Source organism: Talpa europaea, assembly GCF_964194135.1.
Source record: "Talpa europaea genome assembly, chromosome: 15".
NCBI classification, from domain to species: Eukaryota; Metazoa; Chordata; class Mammalia; order Eulipotyphla; family Talpidae; genus Talpa; species Talpa europaea.
The window spans coordinates 69,550,494-69,569,286 of NC_140083.1; the positions used below are offsets into that span (position 1 = coordinate 69,550,494).

Here is an 18,793-nt window from a genome sequence, read left to right on the forward strand (position 1 = left end):
CCTCAGTTCTTGTATGCATAAATAATAAATCTTAAAAAAAAAAAAAAAAGCGTAGCCCCTTAAGAGAACAGCAATCAAAACCAGTATATTCTAGCACCAAAAAAAAAAAAAAAAAAAAAAGTTTATCTGCTGTTTTGTGAAAAACATTTGGAATTTGGATACCTAAGTACATGGACTGTGATAAAAGCTAAAAAAAAAATTTTAAAATTATGGGGAAAAAAGGCCAGAAGGACTTAAGTCAACATGTAACATGATTATCCATTTACTTATTCACTTAATAAATAACATATTTGCTTAATAAATAACTTGTTTGTGTACAATACTTTCCTAAGCATTGCAGAGTTACCCAAACTCAACTTACTCATTTGCCAGTGGTGAACAAACTGCAGTTTATAATTTAAAAGCAAAAGAACTGCAGCTAAGGTAACCATGACCAACTCAAGCACACTGATGATTCAACGAATAGTAGATGAAGTAACCTTCCCAAAAAAACAGCAGGGATTACAGTTCCTCACCCGGGCCGCAGGGTGCTGGGAGTATTGCCATGCACACCGGCCAGACTTCTTCATAGTTCCTGAATGTGAATCTGCAGTGAAACCCTGGGACACACTGGTTTCAGTTCAGGAATACCAAGTGTGAGGGACCCTCTTTAATTAAGTCAGCTGCCCTTGGCCGTGCATAGGGTAGGCCAAACTCGTAGCTTGGTCACATCCCTTTCACCAAACTGTGAATCATGGATTCCGAAGACATTTTTCCAGGATTCCTAAGTAGACTTGATCACTTGGTCAATGCCCAGTCCCCCATGTGTGAGGAGTATCTGTGCGTATCCTTCAACTGCTGCACCTTTGTGCACACTGCCAGCAACCACTGCTCTGTAGCCTGGTGTTCATTTATATTTATCCTCTTAGCACTCTCAATAACCTGCTGACATATTCGGCTGGCAGGACAGGTAATGAAATTATAGTTATCCATCAAGGTATAAAATTAGTATTTCTTGGCCTGGTTGGCACCCCGATGCCTGTGTCATTGCAGAAAAACACAAGAGAAAATTCTTAGCAGTATTTAATAGGCTGTAAGTAGGACCTAGCCTTAGTCGCTAGGTTTGTTTTGCCTCATATAAAATTAGTATCTTCCAATTTTAATTTGTATCACAAAGAGACTGGATTCTTGGGGATACTGTTATCATGATCTCTGTTGACATCCATATAATGTATGTTTTCCTCTCTGAGCTGAATTGCATGCCAGATAAACTTCCAGAACAAAACTGGAATCACACCAGGCACCAGTAACCCTATTCTGATCTTTCTCCCCTTCTAGGTTACCCCTTTGCTGTGTTTTATCGGCATTACCTTTTCTACAAGGACAGCTACCTCATCCATCTCTTCCACACCTTTACAGGCCTCTCAATTGCTTATTTTAACTTTGGTAAGTGAGCTGCGATTAGAAGGTACATGGGGAGGAACACACTTGAACAAAATTCCCTTGAGAGAATAGGGAATTCCCTTGCTGGATAGGGAAGTTAGGACACTCTGCTGCAAAATGGGTTTCTATGGACAGAACAGCTTCATCCCTTTATGTACATTCTCTCCCAGCTGAAAACATTGAGTGTGGTCACCCTTGCCCAGCCCCATCAACAGACAAGCCACGCTCGCATTCTGCTATGACTTATTAAATCTCATCCCTTCCTCCAAGACACAAATTCTATAAATTTCTATTTAGAAAGAAATTTCCTATCACCAAAGTTTCCCCTTTATCTATTCATGTTCAGAAGTTTCAGGAAGGGTAGGAATGCAAAAGAAACAGCTAGCATGTGCTCCCTTCTCTGCAGGAAACCAGCTCTACCACTCCCTACTATGTGTTGTGCTTCAGTTCCTCATCCTTCGATTGATGGGCCGCACCGTCACTGCCATCCTCACTACCTTTTGCTTCCAGATGGTAAATGTCTTTCCACTGGTGACTCACGTCACAGCTGACAGTAGATCAGGGGTGGAGGGAGGTCAGGGACTGCAGTGCAGAAAAGGCATTAAATTAGGAAATCCAGTTTCTCGTCCCTTCACGCATCAACACTTAGCACTGTGACTTTGCAGGGGTCACTTATCACAGGCCCCCCCATGTTCCACCTGCACATAGCAATGTGAGGCTGCACCTGCCTCAAGGAAGGGGTGCCATTTCGCCTTTCGTGTGAGACTGAGCCGTTAAGATTCTTTACTTCTGACCAGGATCAGCCCAGCTGTCCATGAGAAGAGTCACATAAAGGCAAAGCAAAAAACAAACTTAGATGAACTATATAATCTAAGCATCTGGATACTCATCGCGGTTTAGCCCTCATTTTGCTTGGAATTCATGAGCCAGTCTCTTCCCTTTATAAGTTCAGTTTCTCCATCCATAGGCATTTCTTAAAGCTTTTGGTGATGGGGCTAGGAGAAAGGAGAGATGAAAGAATCCTTTAGATCACAGAGCAGGAAGGAAATAAGAAATGGTAGCACAAAAGAATCAGTACTACCCCCTCTCCTAGGGCTACCTGCTTGCTGGATATTATTACACAGCCACTGGCAACTATGATATCAAGTGGACAATGCCACATTGTGTTCTGACCTTGAAGCTGATTGGTGAGTGGGTCACTGCCTCCCCTTCTACACCTAGGCTTCCCCTCCCCATCTCACCATAGACATGCTCCTGGCTACACTCAGTCCACAGGCCACATGCTCAGTGTCTTCTCCCTCTACACTACCCACCCCTTCTCTCTCTGCTCAGGTTTGGCTGTTGACTACTTTGATGGAGGGAAAGATCAGGTAAGTACCCGCTCCTCAGAGATGTTAAGGAATTCCACCTGAGGGCAGGAGAAAGGCTGTTGGTCCCCCCCAAGATAATCCAAACACCAGGGGCAGAGCCTTGCCCTCCTCCCCAGCCTGTGTGACCTCCATTTTAGATAGCACTGAGCAAGGATCAACAAACCTCATTTCCCCGGCCCTAGCTCTTGCGCAAAGTCCAGAGAGCAGTGCCAGCAAGGCATTTGGAACAGCAGCAGCAGCCAACCGCTGCTGAGCAGACTCCCATCCACGTGAAGCAACTACTTTTCTCCATGCCATCCCCTCAAAGAAAGGGCTATTCAAAAGCCCGGTTCGGGGGGACACCAGGGTGGGGAACACTCAGACTGGCACCTGGGGGCGCGAGTCGAGGTGATCCTGAAGTATTCGTTCTCTTCTCGGCATAGAATTCCTTGTCCTCTGAGCAACAGAAATATGCCATACGGGGTGTCCCTTCCCTGCTGGAAGTTGCTGGTTTCTCCTACTTCTATGGGGCCTTCTTGGTAGGGCCTCAGTTCTCAATGAACCACTACATGAAGCTGGTGCAGGGACAGCTGACTGACGTGCCAGGGAAGATACCAAACAGGTAATTGGCCCTCTTGGTCAAGACCACTGGGGGTAAAGACCTCTGTAGCTTCTCACCCCATACAAATGCACTTTGAAGTGGCTTTCCTGTGGGCCAGCCTGGCCCTGCTCCAGGAAGCCCTGACTCACAGGCCTGTGATAACTGCTCACAGCCAGTAGGGGGCCCTTTTCAGCTTAGTTTGCTTCCAGCCATCTGTTCTGACCCTGTGGGACAAACATAAAAACTCACTTTTATGCCAAAGCTTTGGGCCTGAATCAGTTAAGTTCCTGCCTTTAAAGCTTATTTTCTCACTTTAAAAGTACTGTTGAATATATTTAAATGGATATAAATATCACAGTAGAAAATGTGAAGTTACGGGAAGACTCCCTTTGCTAAGAACTGTGGTCCAGCCTGTTTGAGCATTGATTCCAACCAGGACTGGAAGGAGCAGATAATTGTTTATTATCATCTCCGCTATGTTGGGTTTGCTAGTGCAGATAGAGAACCTGGTGGGTCCTTGATCAGCAGGGTCCCTGGGGGAGACTGCCCTGCCCTTCCCCGTGATCCGAGGTTCACATTCCCCATTCCTCATATCCAGCTACATAGCATCTGAGTGCAGACTTTGGGCAACAAAGCTACTCATTCCATTCCAGATGGAGAGCCCACTCTAAAACGCTCCTCTCCATAATTTAAGGTCAGAGGGTGAAGAATATACCTCTGCCCAGCGTGACCCCACTTATTCCTTTCCAGCACCGTGCCTGCACTCAAGCGCCTGTGTCTGGGCCTCTTCTACCTGGTGGGCTACACCCTGCTCAGCCCCCACATCCCAGAAGACTATCTCCTCACAGAAGACTATATGGTGAGTGGTTACTAAAGCAGCAGCCACGTGACTACAGCAGAGAGCAAGTGGACAGGCAAGGATCCCTGTAGAGGCAGGAAGTGAATGCTATCCTCTGGTGGCCTGCTTTTTTAAAAGCCACAAATGCATGTTGGTTTTGCTCTAGATCTGTGAGAGTTGATGTCAGTGCCAGCTGGGCCAAGACAGGTTCATCAGCCAGCGCTGGGACCTTTGCAGGCACAGGGCTGTGCCAGGTGCACACTTAGCACCCCTTCCCTGCCTAGGAGCTGCTCTTAGTTTGCTTGAGCACAGCCACAGGGTTCCTGAAGCATAGCAGCTCTTATCTTCCTGGGCCTATTCTCACTATAAATCCCTGGCTGCTGCTGGGGAATTCAGAACCCAAGCCAGGGGAGGGCTGGCTTTTGCGTCTGCCCACCACAAAGGCTTGAAGTTGCCTGCTCCCTCCCCCCCAATTCTGGGCAGGTCTCCTTAAATTAACATTGAATATGCATATATACAGTCCCCCAGTGAGAAAACAAGCATGAACTAAATCAAGCAGAAATAAACTTTTGGAGGATAAGACCAGTTAGGGATTGTAAAAGAAAGGGAAAATGGTGGGTAAATCGGAGCAAATGGGACAACAGTATGAGGGCTAAAACCAGCCTTTTAGCGGCGAAGTTCATGTAGTATGTATACACAGGTTGATTTTCAGTCATGCGCATCTGAGTCTGAACATGTTATAATACAGTATTACTTCAATTTTTAAAAATTGTCTTAATAAGTTCCCCAGGACTGACTGTCCCAAATGTTCGGGGCTTTAGAAGAGTTAAGGATAGTGGTGTCTTTGGGACTCTGTAAGGAAAAGGTGAATGGCTGTTCACGGGGAACCCTGCTTGCTCTGGTGGCCTGTTTTTTCAAAAGCCATGTAGCCAGTAGGCAGCCACAAGTTTGCAGAGCATTGAGGGGAATATGCCTCACGGGTCATCTCCCTAAAACACGTGCTCTCTCCTTCCAAGAACCGTGCTTTTTGGTTCCGCTGCATGTACATGCTGGTCTGGGGCAAGTTTGTGCTGTACAAATATGTCACCTGTTGGCTGGTCACAGTAAGTAAAAAAGATGAAATGGGGTCCTATTTAGACAAGCTGGGGTGGCGGGGGAGGAAAGTGGCAAGAATCTGGAGCTGTCCCCTCCCTCAGGAAGGCGTCTGCATTTTGACGGGGTTGGGCTTCAATGACTTTGACGAAAAGGGAGAGGCCCGGTGGGACGCCTGCGCTAACATGAAGGTGTGGCTCTTTGAAACCACCCCACGCTTCACTGGGACCATCGCCTCCTTCAACATCAACACCAATGCCTGGGTGGCCCGGTAAGCGGCGGGTGTAGGGGGTGGATAGGGGGGTGGCAGAACCATGCCCAGCTTCTTCCTCTCACTGCTTTCCCAGATTGGGGGCAAGGATACAGTAGGTTACTTACCTCTACTTTTCCCGCTTTGGGGGGAATTTCTGGCCTGTTACTCTCACATGTTGGCTTTTATTCCCACCCCAAAACCCATTGCTGCCATATTTGAAAAAGCAAATATATGTGAATTGGGTATGGGTTTTAATCCCAGCTCTGCCACTGCCCTATTTATGAACGCCTCTGCTTATCTGTCCCCACCAGCGCATCAGCAGCATGAGCTGGTCTGCCCATCACCCCTGCAGTGGCAGCACCAGGCTCAGCGCACACGCAGTAGTAATGGCTTCCCCACGATCACCCTATTAAGCTGTGGCTCTGAAATCCAAGTCACCAAGTCCACTGCCTTCATCTCTAATGCTCAGCAGGTGGCACTTCTTCCCCCACTGGCCACCCCCACTGCACTTCTTAGGGCACTGAGGACCCAGAGGCATGATGAGGGAGCAGGGTGGCGTGTAAGACTAACCTGAGGCTCATCTTTAACCCACCCTTTTCTCTAGTTACTTCTTCAAACGACTCAAGTTCCTTGGGAACAAACAACTGTCCCAAGGTCTCTCCTTGCTATTCTTGGCCCTCTGGCACGGCCTACACTCAGGGTACCTGGTCTGCTTCCAGATGGAGTTCCTCATTGTTATCGTGGAGAGGCAGGTAGGCCTTAAGGGTGCTGGGTGAGGAAAAGGTGAGAAGAAACAAGATACCCATGACCTCTCCCCCGGTCCCCCAGGCCTCCAGCCTCATTCGAGAGAGCCCCCTTTTGAGCAGCCTGGCTTCCATTACTGTCCTCCAACCCTTGTACTACTTGGTGCAGCAGACCATCCACTGGCTCTTCATGGGTTACTCCATGACTGCCTTCTGCCTCTTCACATGGGACAAGTGGTTTAAGGCAAGTGAAAGCGTTCTTGCCAAAATCGCGGTAATCACAAGACACCTGATGCAGGAGGGCTATTCCACGCCCTCCATCTGCCTCAGTGGCCTCTCTCTCCCCACAGGTGTATAAATCCATCTATTTCCTCGGCCACGTCTTCTTCTTGAGCCTACTAATCATATTGCCTTACGTTCACAAAGCAATGGTGCCAAGAAAAGAGAAGTTAAAGAAAATGGAATAATCCATTTCCCTGGTAAGCAGCCAGCTAAGCAGAAACTACCAGGTCATGGCACAGTGATGAGGGGATGGGAAAGACAGCATTGAAGCTTGGGGGGGACTCGCAGATAACCTGGCTTCTGGGGGAACAGTGTGGAGTGCTGACTAATGTAGGTTGCCAGAGACCGAGCTCCAGGAATCACTCTCAGCGGCCTCGCCGTGGGCTTTCTCCTCCTGCAGGTGGCCTAGAGCAGGACTGGTGCAGGAACGTCTCCCTTTTCACAGCACTCCTTCGCCAGAGACCACAGCAGCCAGGAGCGGGAAGACATGGCACACCTAGCGTGCCTCTGCTGCCAGCCAAGTCTTCATTTGGGGCCAAAGGGGAAACTCTTGTGGGAGGAGCAGAGGGGCCCCCATTTCTCCCCTCTGGGCTCCCCCATGCACGTTGCCTTATCTCTCCCCCTCTAGCCAGGAATCTGTTGTGTTTTATTCTGCCAATTTACTATGATTGTATATGTGCCGCTACCACCACCCCCCCCATGGGGGGGAGGGGAGGGGTACAAGGCCCTGCCTGCTCCACTTTTTCTACCTTGGAACTGTACCAGATAAAATCACTTCCGTTTGTTCAGTTTTTCATTGCTAGCACTGCCGGCTGCTTTCTTTCCAACACAGTTCTCATGTTAGTCACTACTGAAGTAAGCAGGGCCCTTTCCTGTAGAGCACAGTGATCTGGGAAATGATCTGAAGCCTGTCTGCAAAGCCCAGAACCAAACTGCAAACACTGTAACCTATGTCTTTCCCTGAAGACTGACAATCACCACTCAACACCACTAGATACTGCTGGGTTTAGGATCCCCAAAGAAGGACCAAGTTTGCAAGAACAGTATTTATAGGATAAACAAATAACAAATGTGCGGGCTGGCTTCCCCAACTCCATAGTCTCCATGCAGGAGGGTCACCTCCTAGCCATTGCTTGAGAGCAGGACCAAGGAGGCAATGTCAGCAGTCTCTGTGTTTCAGAACACGGTTCTGTCAAATGACGCCCCAGACTTCTTCAAAGGCTGTTGTCACCTTTGCACACGTGAGGGCTGCAGAAAGGGGATAGTTGCTGATGGACACCATCTTCTCCGTGTACTCCACATTGACCTAGAAAGAGTAGTTCTGTCAGCCCACTCTCACTCTGTAACAGACTCAGTCCTTCCTCAGAGCAGGAAAAACAACTGCTCTTGGAAGCCTGCAGCTTCAGCTTGATGAACATGAGCACTGAGCTGACATTACCTGGCCGTGGGCAAAAGCGCCCACCACAAAAACGATAGGGTCACTGCTGGGCACCAACTCTCGCACATCACTGACAACTGGGACAGAAAAAGAAGTGCCAATCTTCATGCATCCAACTGGAAAGTGATCCGACACAGGATTCTTAATTACCTGGAAGAAAAAAAGAATCAACCCCAGGAACATTCTCAAAACCCTACCTCCAACCAGCAGTTTCAATACCTCACCTTCAAGAGCTTCTGAGGGCCATCAGCTGCTCGAACACTGAGTTTGTGTAAAAGTTGAACTGGAGAGGGGGGGAAAATTTTTTAAAAAAAGAGTTCAGAGCTAGATGGAGAACCCTCTTGTTTGGCCCAGTGATCTAAGCAGAAAACCCCTATGTAAGGAGGAGCTCCTGTGTCCTTCCAGCCACGCTGTGCTCCTGAGGTGCTATGAATAAGCTGCTTTCAGGGACCACCAGCTGTACTGTGAGGGCCTTGCTCTCCCCCTTTCCTCTCAGTCAGGAATTCCTATACAAGCAAAGATAATGGTCAAGAGCCTTTCTGTAGCAAAAATCGAACCCTCCCACTAAAAAACTCCACATTTAACTTATCCCTTTTCCTCTCTCTTTGTTTAAGTCCTAAGGCTTCTTACCCATGAGGCCACAAAAACGGTCAAAGGTCCTGGGAATGCGAGTCTGGGGGTTCACTTCAATCAGCACGTTCTTCTGTGTGTGGATGTAAACCTGTAGCAAGCCAGCACGGTTCAGGGGACTGTCCATCAGCATCAGTAAACTCTGAGGGAGGCAGAAACCAAGGCGCAGTTAAAACATGAAGTAGCTCACAGCTGCCTAGCCTTATATAGAAAGGCTCAAGGGGTGTGGAGCTGTGCCCTGGAGTCACCTGGTGAGCGATGTCTGGTCTCACTTCCCCAGGGTCCCGTCCGTTCTTTAATAATATAGACTTGTGCTTGTCACAGTTGAGTAGCTCATATGTCTTCCCGACCTGAAAGACAGGGAACAAGATGGAGAGCAACTTAAGCTTCTCTAACCTAGCCCAGCAGTCCCCAAAGCAGCATCTACCGAACCAGAAACCCGGGGGGTGGGAACCAGCAAGCCTTGAGTAATCCCTGAGAGGATTACTGTGGCCACATTTGCCCTCCCTCCCTTCCCGAGGCAGCTGAGCACAGAAGGGGAAAAGAAGGGCACAACCTGTGATCTCTCATGATTAAACTGAATTTAATTTAAAACCTGTGGCTTGGGCCTCCCTGGTGGCACAGGAGTTAAAGTCTCAGCGCTATCAAGCTATCACCAGCCACTGTGGCATGAGTTCGATCCCCAGCCAGGGAGCTACCCCACAGGTGCAGCATACCTCTCCTGTCTCGCCCATTGCTCCCCTCATCAGTGTATTTCAGTAGATCTGCCTGTTCTGCTTCCCACTGTCTCTGGTGAATCCTCTCACATAAACTCCCCGCACCCCAGTTCTTGTATGCATAAATAAATAAAAATAAAACTTTAAAATAAATAGATAAAACCTGTGGCTATTAGGCAAAGCCACCAAGGAATTCTGGAGCAAGGTAGGAGTCAGGTTAGTGAACAAGGCTGCCTGCTTAGCACACAAGCATTACGTATATACTGGACAAAGGATGCATGGTCCTTGTCTCAGTTTGCTTATAAGAAACATGCAGTAAAGGAAGAGATGCAAATGTGAACAGGAAGAGGTGTGAACATGGTAGTGATGCAGGAGGTAGTCTAATCAGGAATGTTTCCCAGAAGTCAAAGAGGGATGTTGCCAGTTTTAAGATTGGCATATGCAAAGGTATGGATATGAAGCCAAAATGTGAAGACAAGTGATGCTAGAAAAGTGGAAATAAACATTGAAGGGCCATGACTATACATGAAAATATAAACTGCAGAATCATCAACTTCCAAACACAAAGAAGTAATTGTGGAATATGAGAATGAGGAATATTATTCTGGCAACTGTGTACAGCAGCTAGAGTTTAAAGATCTACCTAGAAATGCATAGTACATCTACCTAGAAATGCGTATTAACTAAAAGAAATAATTACAAATTATTTGGAGTCCTAAGGAGCATTAATTTTTTTTTTTTTAATAGAAGCATGCTTTATTTATTTGTTTGCTGGTTTGTTTGTTTGTTTTTGTTTATACATGCACTGGGTACAGTCAGAAGCGCGGGAGGGTGAGAGAATTCACCAGAGCCAGAGCGGGGAGCAGAGCAGGCAGAAGGACCAAAGTACACTGCTGAGGGGAGCAGCGGGCAGCAGGAGAGGTCTGCACGCCATGTGGGACCCTCCTCCGGTGGCCGGGGAGCAGCCGGGGATCGAACCGGCGCCACAGAGGCCGCGGGCAGCTTCGCAACCCAGCGCTCAACCGTTGCGCCACCGGGGAGGCCCCTAAGGAGCATTAATTAAGATGATCAGTAAAGTCTAAAAGCATTAAGTAAAAATACAGGTTTTGAAAGTAATTTTTGCATATCAACAGAACACTGGTTTATGCCAGGCAACATCCTGAGACATGTGACTCCCAAAAGTTTGGGGGAAGAGTGATAACGGAACAGATGATAGGACACAAGATAGTAGCTAAAAAAAAAAAAAAAAAAAACAGGGCCTCCCCTGGTGGCACAGTGGTTGAGCGCTGGGTTGCGAAGCTGCCCGCAGCCTCTGCAGCGCCGGTTCGATCCCTGGCTGCTCCCCGGCCACCGTAGGAGGGTACCACATGGCGCGCAGACCTCTCCTGCCGCCTGCTGCTCCCCTCAGCAGTGTACTTCAGTCCTTCTGCCTGTTCTGCTCCCCGCTCTGGCTCTGGTGAATTCTCTCACCCTCCCACGCTTCTGACTGTACCCAGTGCTTATATAAATAAATAAATAAATCTTTAAAAAAAAAAAAAACAAGAATGTCACAGAGTAAGCAAAGAACAAGAACTAAGTCCCTTGGGACACTCTTAGTTTTTAAGAAAAAGAACATCTTGATAGAAGAATCCCATTTCAACCCTTTCATACCAGGTTTTGGTTATATATAGTTGAGGGTGTAATGGCTGACAATGTAATTTTTCTATTGTGGTTGTGATTAATAAGCTTGAAAACTACTAACTAGAAATTTTGGGGAATGAATACTATGTGTATTCATTTTCTGTAGTAGGTACTGCAGGTTGAAGAAGGAGGTTTTTATTTTTTTAAGATTTATTTTTATTTATGCATACAAGAACTGGGGTGTAGGCCAGGGGTGCAGGGGGTGAGAGGATTCACCAGAGACAGAGTGGGGAGCAGAACAGGCAGACTGAAATACACTGCCGAAGGGAGCAGTGGGCAAGACAGGAGAGGTCTACTGCGCCATGTGGGTTAGCTCCTTGGCCAAGGATCTAACTTATGCCACAGTGGCTGGCGGTAGCTTGACGGCCCTGAGACTTTAACTCCTGCACCACCAGGGAGGCCCAGAAGAAGGAGGTTTTTAAACCTTATTTGCTGCCCTCATAGCTTTCTAAATGGAGGAAACTGAGCAAATAATCACATGAATATTTAATTCAAGTTGTGATAAATACGAAGGAAAAGTAAATCATTCATTAAAGAATCATAACAAGAGAACCTGACTTATACCAGGAGGGGAGTCAATTTATGAGGAAGTAACATTTAACCTAATTGAAGAACAACCAGTATTATAGAGACTCAGTAACTGTTACATGAATAAACATGAAGTAGGAGTTAATGAGACAAAGAGATGAGTAACAGGAGCTTCCAGTTAAAGAACATGAAGTGCAATGGCTTTAAAGAATAAGAGTGGGCCTCCCTGGTGGCGCAAGGGATTAAGATGCAACCTTTGAAGCTATCCACAGCCACTGCAGCATGAGTTCTCTCCCCAGCCAGGGAGCTACCCACATGGTGCAGCAGACCTCTCCTGACTCACCTGCTGCTCCCCTCAGTGTATTTCAGTCGATCCACCTGTTCTGTTGCCCACTCTAACTTTGGTGAATCCTCTCACCCCCACACCTCTGGCCTGTACCCCAGTTCTTGTATGCATACACAAATATTTAAAAAAAAAAAATAAAGAATAGGAGTGCTTTCAAAGAGCTTGAAGACTAATAAGGCTGGAGTATAAGGAATAAATGGTGAGAGCAGGGCCAGGTTAGAGTGGCAGAAACAAGAGGTACCACCAGCACAAGGAAAGCAAGAGATAACTGTACAAAAGATTTCAACTAGCTATGATTTTTTCACCCTTGATGATTTGGCTTCAATTCTTCCACAGCATGCTCTAGGAGTTTTAATTTGGCCATGACCTTTTCAATTCATTAAGTAACATGGAATCAATAACTAATTACAAGTGATAGACATTATTCTAAACCCTTACATATCAATATATTAACTCCTCAATCCCCTCAACAACCCAAGAAAATAGGTACTACTATCCCCAGAAAACAATGAAGAAACAAAGTGATTAAGTGACATTCCAAATTAATAGGCTGGAAAGAGTAATTGAGTGAGGGATGAATAGAAGACCTATTAACTGGATTAGAAATAGAAATTACAGGGCCTCCCCGGTGGCGCAGCGGTTGAGCGCTGGGTTGCGAAGCTGCCCGCAGCCTCTGCAGCGCCGGTTCGATCCCCGGCTGCTCCCCGGCCACCGGAGGCGGGTCCCACATGGTGCGCAGACCTCTCCTGCCGCCCGCTGCTCCCCTCAGCAGTGTACTTCGGTCCTTCTGCCTGCTCTGCTCCCCGCTCTGGCTCTGGTGAATTCTCTCACCCTCCCGCGCTTCTGACTGTACCCAGTGCTTGTATAAACAAAACAAACAAACAAATAAATAAATAAAAAACATGCCTCTATAAAAAAAAAAGAAATAGAAATTACACAAAAAATGAAAGAGGGAAGCAACTTTTTAAAAGGGAGTGGGGAAAATGCAAGTAGTTCCATGGTTGAGGAAAGTAAGATGGAAAAGAATCACACCATACCACATGGAAGTGTCCTACATATTAAGCACTTTCATGACAATCACCCCCCTCTGTGGTTCACCATGTACTAACCCACTCTTTGTTACAAATTGAGGACCAAACTTATTTTCTCAAATTCACATAAAATAAGCGTAAAACACAAGATTAAAATCCAGGTCTGACTTCTAAATCAGTGTTATTTCTTCTGAATTTACTCAATAAGCTTGGCTCTAAAGAGTTATGAGAAAGAATAAAAACACTGCATGAAGTTTTAACATACAGAACTGCTGGGTTTATTAGGTAAAATATTAAATGAAAACCTTAACAGTGTTTTGAAGTAAGATTTAAAAAAAAAAAAGGGACTGACCCTTTAACTGGAAAGGTCTTAAAAGGGTAAGCAGAGGCTACAGTAACCTAATGGCCTCTCCTTTGCCCAGTAACTTGTGTTGGGATGTGGAAAGACGCGCAGACGAGCCTCTCCTCCCCTTAAATTACTTCTTCCACAGAATCTTGGGTAAACCAACTGAAAACAAGGATGTGACGAGTGTCACGGGATTCAAGAAGGGCAGGAGAAAAACACTACCAACCCAGGATGTTAAGAGACAGTCAACTAAGTCACTGTTCCCATGGTACACCTCTGTTGATTTTCTCCATCCATTCTAGCCCCACATCCTCATCCCAAAAGGTCCCATCCTCTATGGAGCTACAACTCCCCCGTTTCCTTGCCCCAAACTACCTTGACTGTCTCCAGACTGGCCCCTTCCAGCACCACAATGAGCCTTCGGCCTCCGATCTTGCTTCCCGCCACGAATCGGGGTCGCTTAGGCGCCACAGCATCCCAGTCCTGTTCTTGCTCCGCGGCGCGCCGCTCACGAGGTTGGAATCCACCACTGGGCGCAGCCATGTTACAACCGGACCGGAAGTTGTGCTAACGTACTTAAATTAGAACCTCGCGCTCGCTCTCATCCCAGCCATACTTCTGGCTGCCATCTTGAAAGTGGGCACTTGGAAAGGGCGATGGCCTGGTGTCTGGCGCTTCCGAAGCCACTGCGGGAGGCAGAATTCCAGAGAGGGGCGGGAACTTCCGGATGCGTGCTTCCTGTGCGCGAGGTTCGGGCCCGCAGTGGGCGGGAGGGGGAGGGTTTAGAAGGGAGCGCACTTCCGGTGCCCTTTCTCCAGCAAGCGCTCCGGGCCCCGGACCCTCGTGGGAAGGGTGTGATCCCGAAACTGGAGTGGGGTAGAGGCGGGCCGGCACCCGCTTCTGACTTCGGGTGCCGCCGGCCCCAAGATCGGACATGGCCCAGAACTTGAAGGACTTAGCGGGACGGCTGCCCTCCGGGCCCCGGGGCATGGGCACGGCGCTGAAGCTGCTGCTGGGTGCCGGGGCCGTGGCCTACGGTGTGCGCGAGTCCGTATTCACCGGTGAGCAGCCTCCGCCCGCTCTCCGGACGTCTCCTGCCCTTCCCCGGACCCCCTGCCCTGTCCCGCCAGGTTCCCGCGCTCCTTTAGGTCTTCACCCTCCCCACCAGAGCCTGGCACGTACTCTGAACTGTGGCCTGACCTGATCCCCACCTCTCTCCCCACAGTGGAAGGCGGGCACAGAGCCATTTTCTTTAATCGGATCGGTGGAGTGCAGCAGGACACCATCCTGGCCGAGGGCCTTCACTTCAGGTAATGGCGGGCAGAGCGGACTGACCCTGACCCTTCACCCTTGGACGCTCACCCACCAATGGCTATATAGTAAGTCTTGCAATAACTCAGCGCCCGTCTTTCCTCACCCCATCTCCCACGACTATGATGCTGCCCCGAACTGTAGCAGCATATAAAGTTGGCCAAAGAGAGAAGAGAATCGCTCCTTGTCCATGGTCACTTGGAGGCCAAGAAACACGTGGTGAGAGCAAAACTAGTGAAACAACAGTCTGCTAATACTTGTCCTGTGCCCTTCCCTCCAGGATCCCGTGGTTCCAGTACCCTATCATCTATGACATTCGGGCCAGACCCCGAAAAATTTCTTCCCCCACAGGCTCCAAAGGTAGGTTTGGGTACTTGGCTGTCACAAGTAAAGTAAGGGAGCCTGGCCAGAGACCTGAGGAGAAGGTAGTGGAGGCAGATCCCTTGGGCCTTTGGGTCAGCTTCATCTGCAAATGAACTTTAACAAAAGTACCTGCCTTCTGGGGTTAAAACATCACATCCTAGACACGTTGTGTGAGTGTACATTTTTATTAACTGTTCTTCTCCGTAAACTCAGGGAGAACATCAGCTGTATTTGTCTGCTTCGCTACCTAGATCAGAACCTTGTTTTAAATCTTCATTTCTTCTAATTCCTCAAGTTAACTATATCCAGTAGTGTGCTCTGTCCAGAGGATCATAGCCCCACTCTTCACTCACGCACCTGTTCCCTCCTAGAACCTGTGCCTTTGAAACTCCCAGACCCCTTTCGCATGCATAGACATAGACACAGGTCTATGTCTTACTGAGGCAAGTATTTCACCTGTCATGTATCTTTTTGTAATGTTTCATACTAGTCACGATCTAAGCCCTAAAGCCTGGGAAGAAAGGATTCATAAAACTCAATCCTTGTCTTCAGTTCTTCGAGTCTAGTAAGAGGCAGATAATTAAGGCACAGCATGACATAGCCCACTATAGAGGTTACACAAAGCACAGTGGAAAAAAGAGGGATTAACTTACCTGATGGAGGGGTTGTAGGTAGAGAAGACTTCCCTGTGGATGAGGGCATACATGGCCTTGCCAAGTCACATCTTGTCACCCTGATTACCCTTCTCCCCACAGGGATGTCAGACTGCACAAGATTGCATTAGGCATGGAGGGAAGCACGAGGAGATGAAAATGCTTGGGGAAGTGTGTTGGGTTGAGGTTAAATGAGGCTCCCCTTGCCTTGACCAGCCACTGCTGACTTCTCTCTTAGACTTGCAGATGGTGAACATCTCCCTGCGTGTGCTCTCTCGACCCAATGCTATGGAGCTTCCCAGTATGTACCAGCGTCTGGGGCTAGACTACGAAGAGCGAGTATTGCCATCCATCGTCAACGAGGTGCTCAAGAGTGTGGTGGCCAAGTTCAATGCCTCCCAGTTGATCACCCAGCGAGCCCAGGTCTGAATTTAGCCCCCAACCCCATGGTGTCATTATTTCCCTTCTAAGCCCAAGATTCTGGGCATTAGGAAAGGCAGCTTGGTAGGAAAGCATGTGAGCCTGGTTCCATTTCCACCTAGAAGCTGTACTAATGACAACTGTAGAAACAAGGAGAGCCAAGACTGGGACTTGGGGCAGTCGGTGTACAGAAGCAGAGGAGAAAACCATGTCAGAGTGTAGGGGTGCTTGTTGTATTAGAGAGACTGGAAGATGAGTTAGTGTGGTGCTCATGTCTCCCCTCTGCCTGTCCCATTTATCAAATGAAAAGATTGGACCAAGTCCTTTCCAACTCAGGTGCCTTCGCGAGGCACTAAGGAGATTTAGTTTAAGGAAAATGGTTTTCCACCATTCAGAAAGTCACAGCAACGCCTTCCTTTGGTTCTTCAGTCCCCTCATACTGCCAATCCCTTACCCTTGCCCCACCCCCAGGTATCCCTGTTGATCCGAAGGGAACTGACAGAGCGAGCCAAGGACTTCAGCCTCATTCTGGATGATGTGGCCATCACAGAGCTGAGCTTCAGCCGGGAGTACACAGCTGCTGTGGAAGCCAAACAAGTGGGTGAGTTACCAGAGCAGAGGGGCAGGAGTGTCTGAGGATATGGGAGGGTAGCGTTCTTGGCACCGCATACCTATGCCCCTCTGCCTCTTCCTCGGCATCCCAGCCCAGCAGGAGGCCCAGCGGGCCCAATTCTTGGTGGAAAAAGCAAAGCAGGAGCAGCGGCAGAAGATTGTGCAGGCCGAGGGTGAGGCTGAGGCTGCCAAAATGATATCCTTCTGTCAGAAAGCCCTCGAAGCATCTCCCTTTCCTGTGCCTTCCTGTCCTCCCTCAATGGGCCGGCTGATGAGACTAAGGCGAATGCGACTCTGTGCTCTGGTCCTTGGCTCCCGGGGGGGGGGGGGGCGGGGGGGGTTTCAAATGGCATCTGAAATCTTAGTGGGGGTACCTGAGACCTGGCTCCTCACTGTAAGGCAGATCAATAGCACTGCTGGCCTTGCCTCCATTTCTGCTGCTGCCCCCAGTTCCTGGCAGCTGCCTGCAGGGGGGCCTACAGGTGGGGACCAAAGTAGGACTAAGCACGAATCCTCTGAGCGCAACCTTGGATCTGACAGTCCAGGAGGGTTGTTGAGGGGAGCAGTGAAGATGGAGTTGGGGGTGGAAACCTGGCCTTATTTGAACCCTTAACCCCACCTTCTCACCTGGGAGAAGCATTGAGCAAGAACCCAGGTTACATCAAACTGCGTAAGATCCGCGCGGCCCAGAACATCTCCAAGACGGTGAGTGGGGGCCCCATACCCCTCAAGACTGCCTTGTGTGAACATGTTTTCAGTTAAAGCATATTGGAGTGAGGGAATTAGAATCTTGTTCAGTTTTCTACTTAGAGTGGCTTCTCTGTCCCTCACACGCCCCCTAATCTTCTGTTGGTACCTGTCGTGAGCCAGCAAGTCACAGTTGCTCACGACTCCAGACCTCCCATGTGTAATCTCATCCCTGCATCCCTACTCCTCACCCATGTGTTTTCCACCCATGATACTGAATTGCAAGAATAGTGGTCCAGGTGTTCTTTGCTTCATGTGAGCGTGTCTTTCCTGCCCTGCAGATCGCCACCTCCCAGAACCGGATCTATCTCACCGCTGACAACCTTGTGCTCAACCTGCAGGATGAAAGCTTCACTCGGTGAGGGCCATGACCTGCACAGCAGGAAGTTGGGGAGGCCGTGACAATTGAGTGGTCTCTTGGGCTCACCAGCATGTTCATGTGGCCCTTAAAAAAACCATTTGGGTGAATCAAAGTTAAAAAATTGGGATTGTTAACCCTTACTGTCTTGCATCTTGTAGGATTTGATTTTATGAGATCAAATAGGATTATTCATGTGAAAAGTAATCGTAAAGTTTTGTCTAACTGGGAAGCAGTGAGGATTATTGCTGTTCTTCCTGGAGAGCCTTAAGTCTGCTGCTGAGCATGGAAGGGAGGGTTAAGAAGGAGGTAGAAAACAGCGCTGACAGTCTCTTTCCAGAGCCTGCGCTTCCTGGCTTCTAGTCCTTTGTCTTTTTCTCTGGGGAGCAAAGGAGGGTTTAGAGCTGGGTGGGGCCTGAAGCTGCCAAATCACATGTGTATTTCTCTTCTCTCCTGTTTCCTGTTCATCTGGCGATCTGGTATTCACAGGGGAAGGTAAGTTGTTGACACAGCCTTATTCCTATGGGGTCCTGCAGCTCCTCTCTGGGTACCTGCCTCCCCCCAGCACACAACTTTTCCACACATACTCCTTCAGTCTGGGAGAAGGGAGTGGCCTGGGGTGCTCTGCCTCTCACATTTCTGTCCCCTAACAATGCCACTCATCCATCTTATTTCTGCAGTGACAGCCTCATCAAGGGTAAGAAATGAGCCTGGGTGACCAAGATCTCCACCCCCAGAGAGCAAGTGGATTTGTTTCTCCCCTGGTTTTTGAGGAGCCAGCTCCCTCCCCCATTCCCCTTTATCATGTGATGGTCCCCTCTGCACCTGACCTCCTGGGCCTTGGATGAATGAAGACTGACCCATTTTCAGGGGAACAACTTTCCTCCTCCCTGTGTGGCCAGGGTTGTTGGGACAGTGTGTGATTTCTAGATGATTTCCTATAGTGTTGGTTCCTCCCTCAAAGCTGGGAGGCAATAACCATCCCAGGAATTCTCAATAAATTTTTATTACTTAAGCTGGAGTCAAGGCTTAAC

General features: G+C 48.5%; 3 protein-coding genes across 6 annotated transcripts in view; 2 read left to right on the forward strand and 1 right to left on the reverse strand.

Annotated features, from left to right (window-relative positions):
* The window catches only part of LPCAT3 (lysophosphatidylcholine acyltransferase 3), a gene marked incomplete at its 5' end in the record, with an annotated part of 34,223 nt that extends 27,242 nt beyond the window's left edge, over positions 1-6,981 (forward strand). The window contains 11 exons of the mRNA XM_084255721.1: positions 1,318-1,425; positions 1,829-1,935; positions 2,516-2,609; positions 2,755-2,792; positions 3,215-3,393; positions 4,123-4,231; positions 5,227-5,313; positions 5,407-5,573; positions 6,160-6,307; positions 6,384-6,542; positions 6,649-6,981. Of these exons, the coding sequence (XP_084111847.1) occupies positions 1,318-1,425; positions 1,829-1,935; positions 2,516-2,609; positions 2,755-2,792; positions 3,215-3,393; positions 4,123-4,231; positions 5,227-5,313; positions 5,407-5,573; positions 6,160-6,307; positions 6,384-6,542; positions 6,649-6,765 (1,313 nt within the window). The 3' untranslated portion in view covers positions 6,766-6,981. The remainder of the gene's footprint in view (positions 1-1,317; positions 1,426-1,828; positions 1,936-2,515; positions 2,610-2,754; positions 2,793-3,214; positions 3,394-4,122; positions 4,232-5,226; positions 5,314-5,406; positions 5,574-6,159; positions 6,308-6,383; positions 6,543-6,648) is intronic.
* Positions 6,982-7,581: 600 nt separating this feature from the next.
* On the reverse strand, positions 7,582-13,838 carry EMG1 (EMG1 N1-specific pseudouridine methyltransferase; the record flags this gene model as incomplete). Of its 4 annotated transcripts, XM_084256473.1 has the most annotated exons (6): positions 7,582-7,886; positions 8,019-8,168; positions 8,243-8,301; positions 8,649-8,790; positions 8,897-8,998; positions 13,671-13,838. In XM_084256473.1, the coding sequence occupies 6 exons, from the start codon at positions 13,836-13,838 to the stop codon at positions 7,773-7,775; spliced, it is 735 nt and encodes a 244-aa protein (XP_084112599.1). In that variant the 3' UTR covers positions 7,582-7,772. The 4 variants fall into 4 exon arrangements, with proteins under 4 accessions (XP_084112599.1, XP_084112600.1, XP_084112601.1 ...); XM_084256474.1 differs by lacking the exon at positions 8,897-8,998; XM_084256475.1 differs by lacking the exon at positions 8,019-8,168.
* Positions 13,839-14,229: 391 nt separating this feature from the next.
* Positions 14,230-18,467, forward strand: PHB2 (prohibitin 2; the record flags this gene model as incomplete). Its single annotated transcript, XM_084254683.1, has 9 exons — positions 14,230-14,356; positions 14,521-14,605; positions 14,887-14,966; positions 15,861-16,045; positions 16,514-16,643; positions 16,747-16,860; positions 17,292-17,359; positions 17,683-17,759; positions 18,440-18,467. 9 exons carry the CDS (start codon positions 14,230-14,232, stop codon positions 18,465-18,467), a joined length of 894 nt encoding a protein of 297 aa, XP_084110809.1.
* Positions 18,468-18,793: the final 326 nt, after the last annotated feature.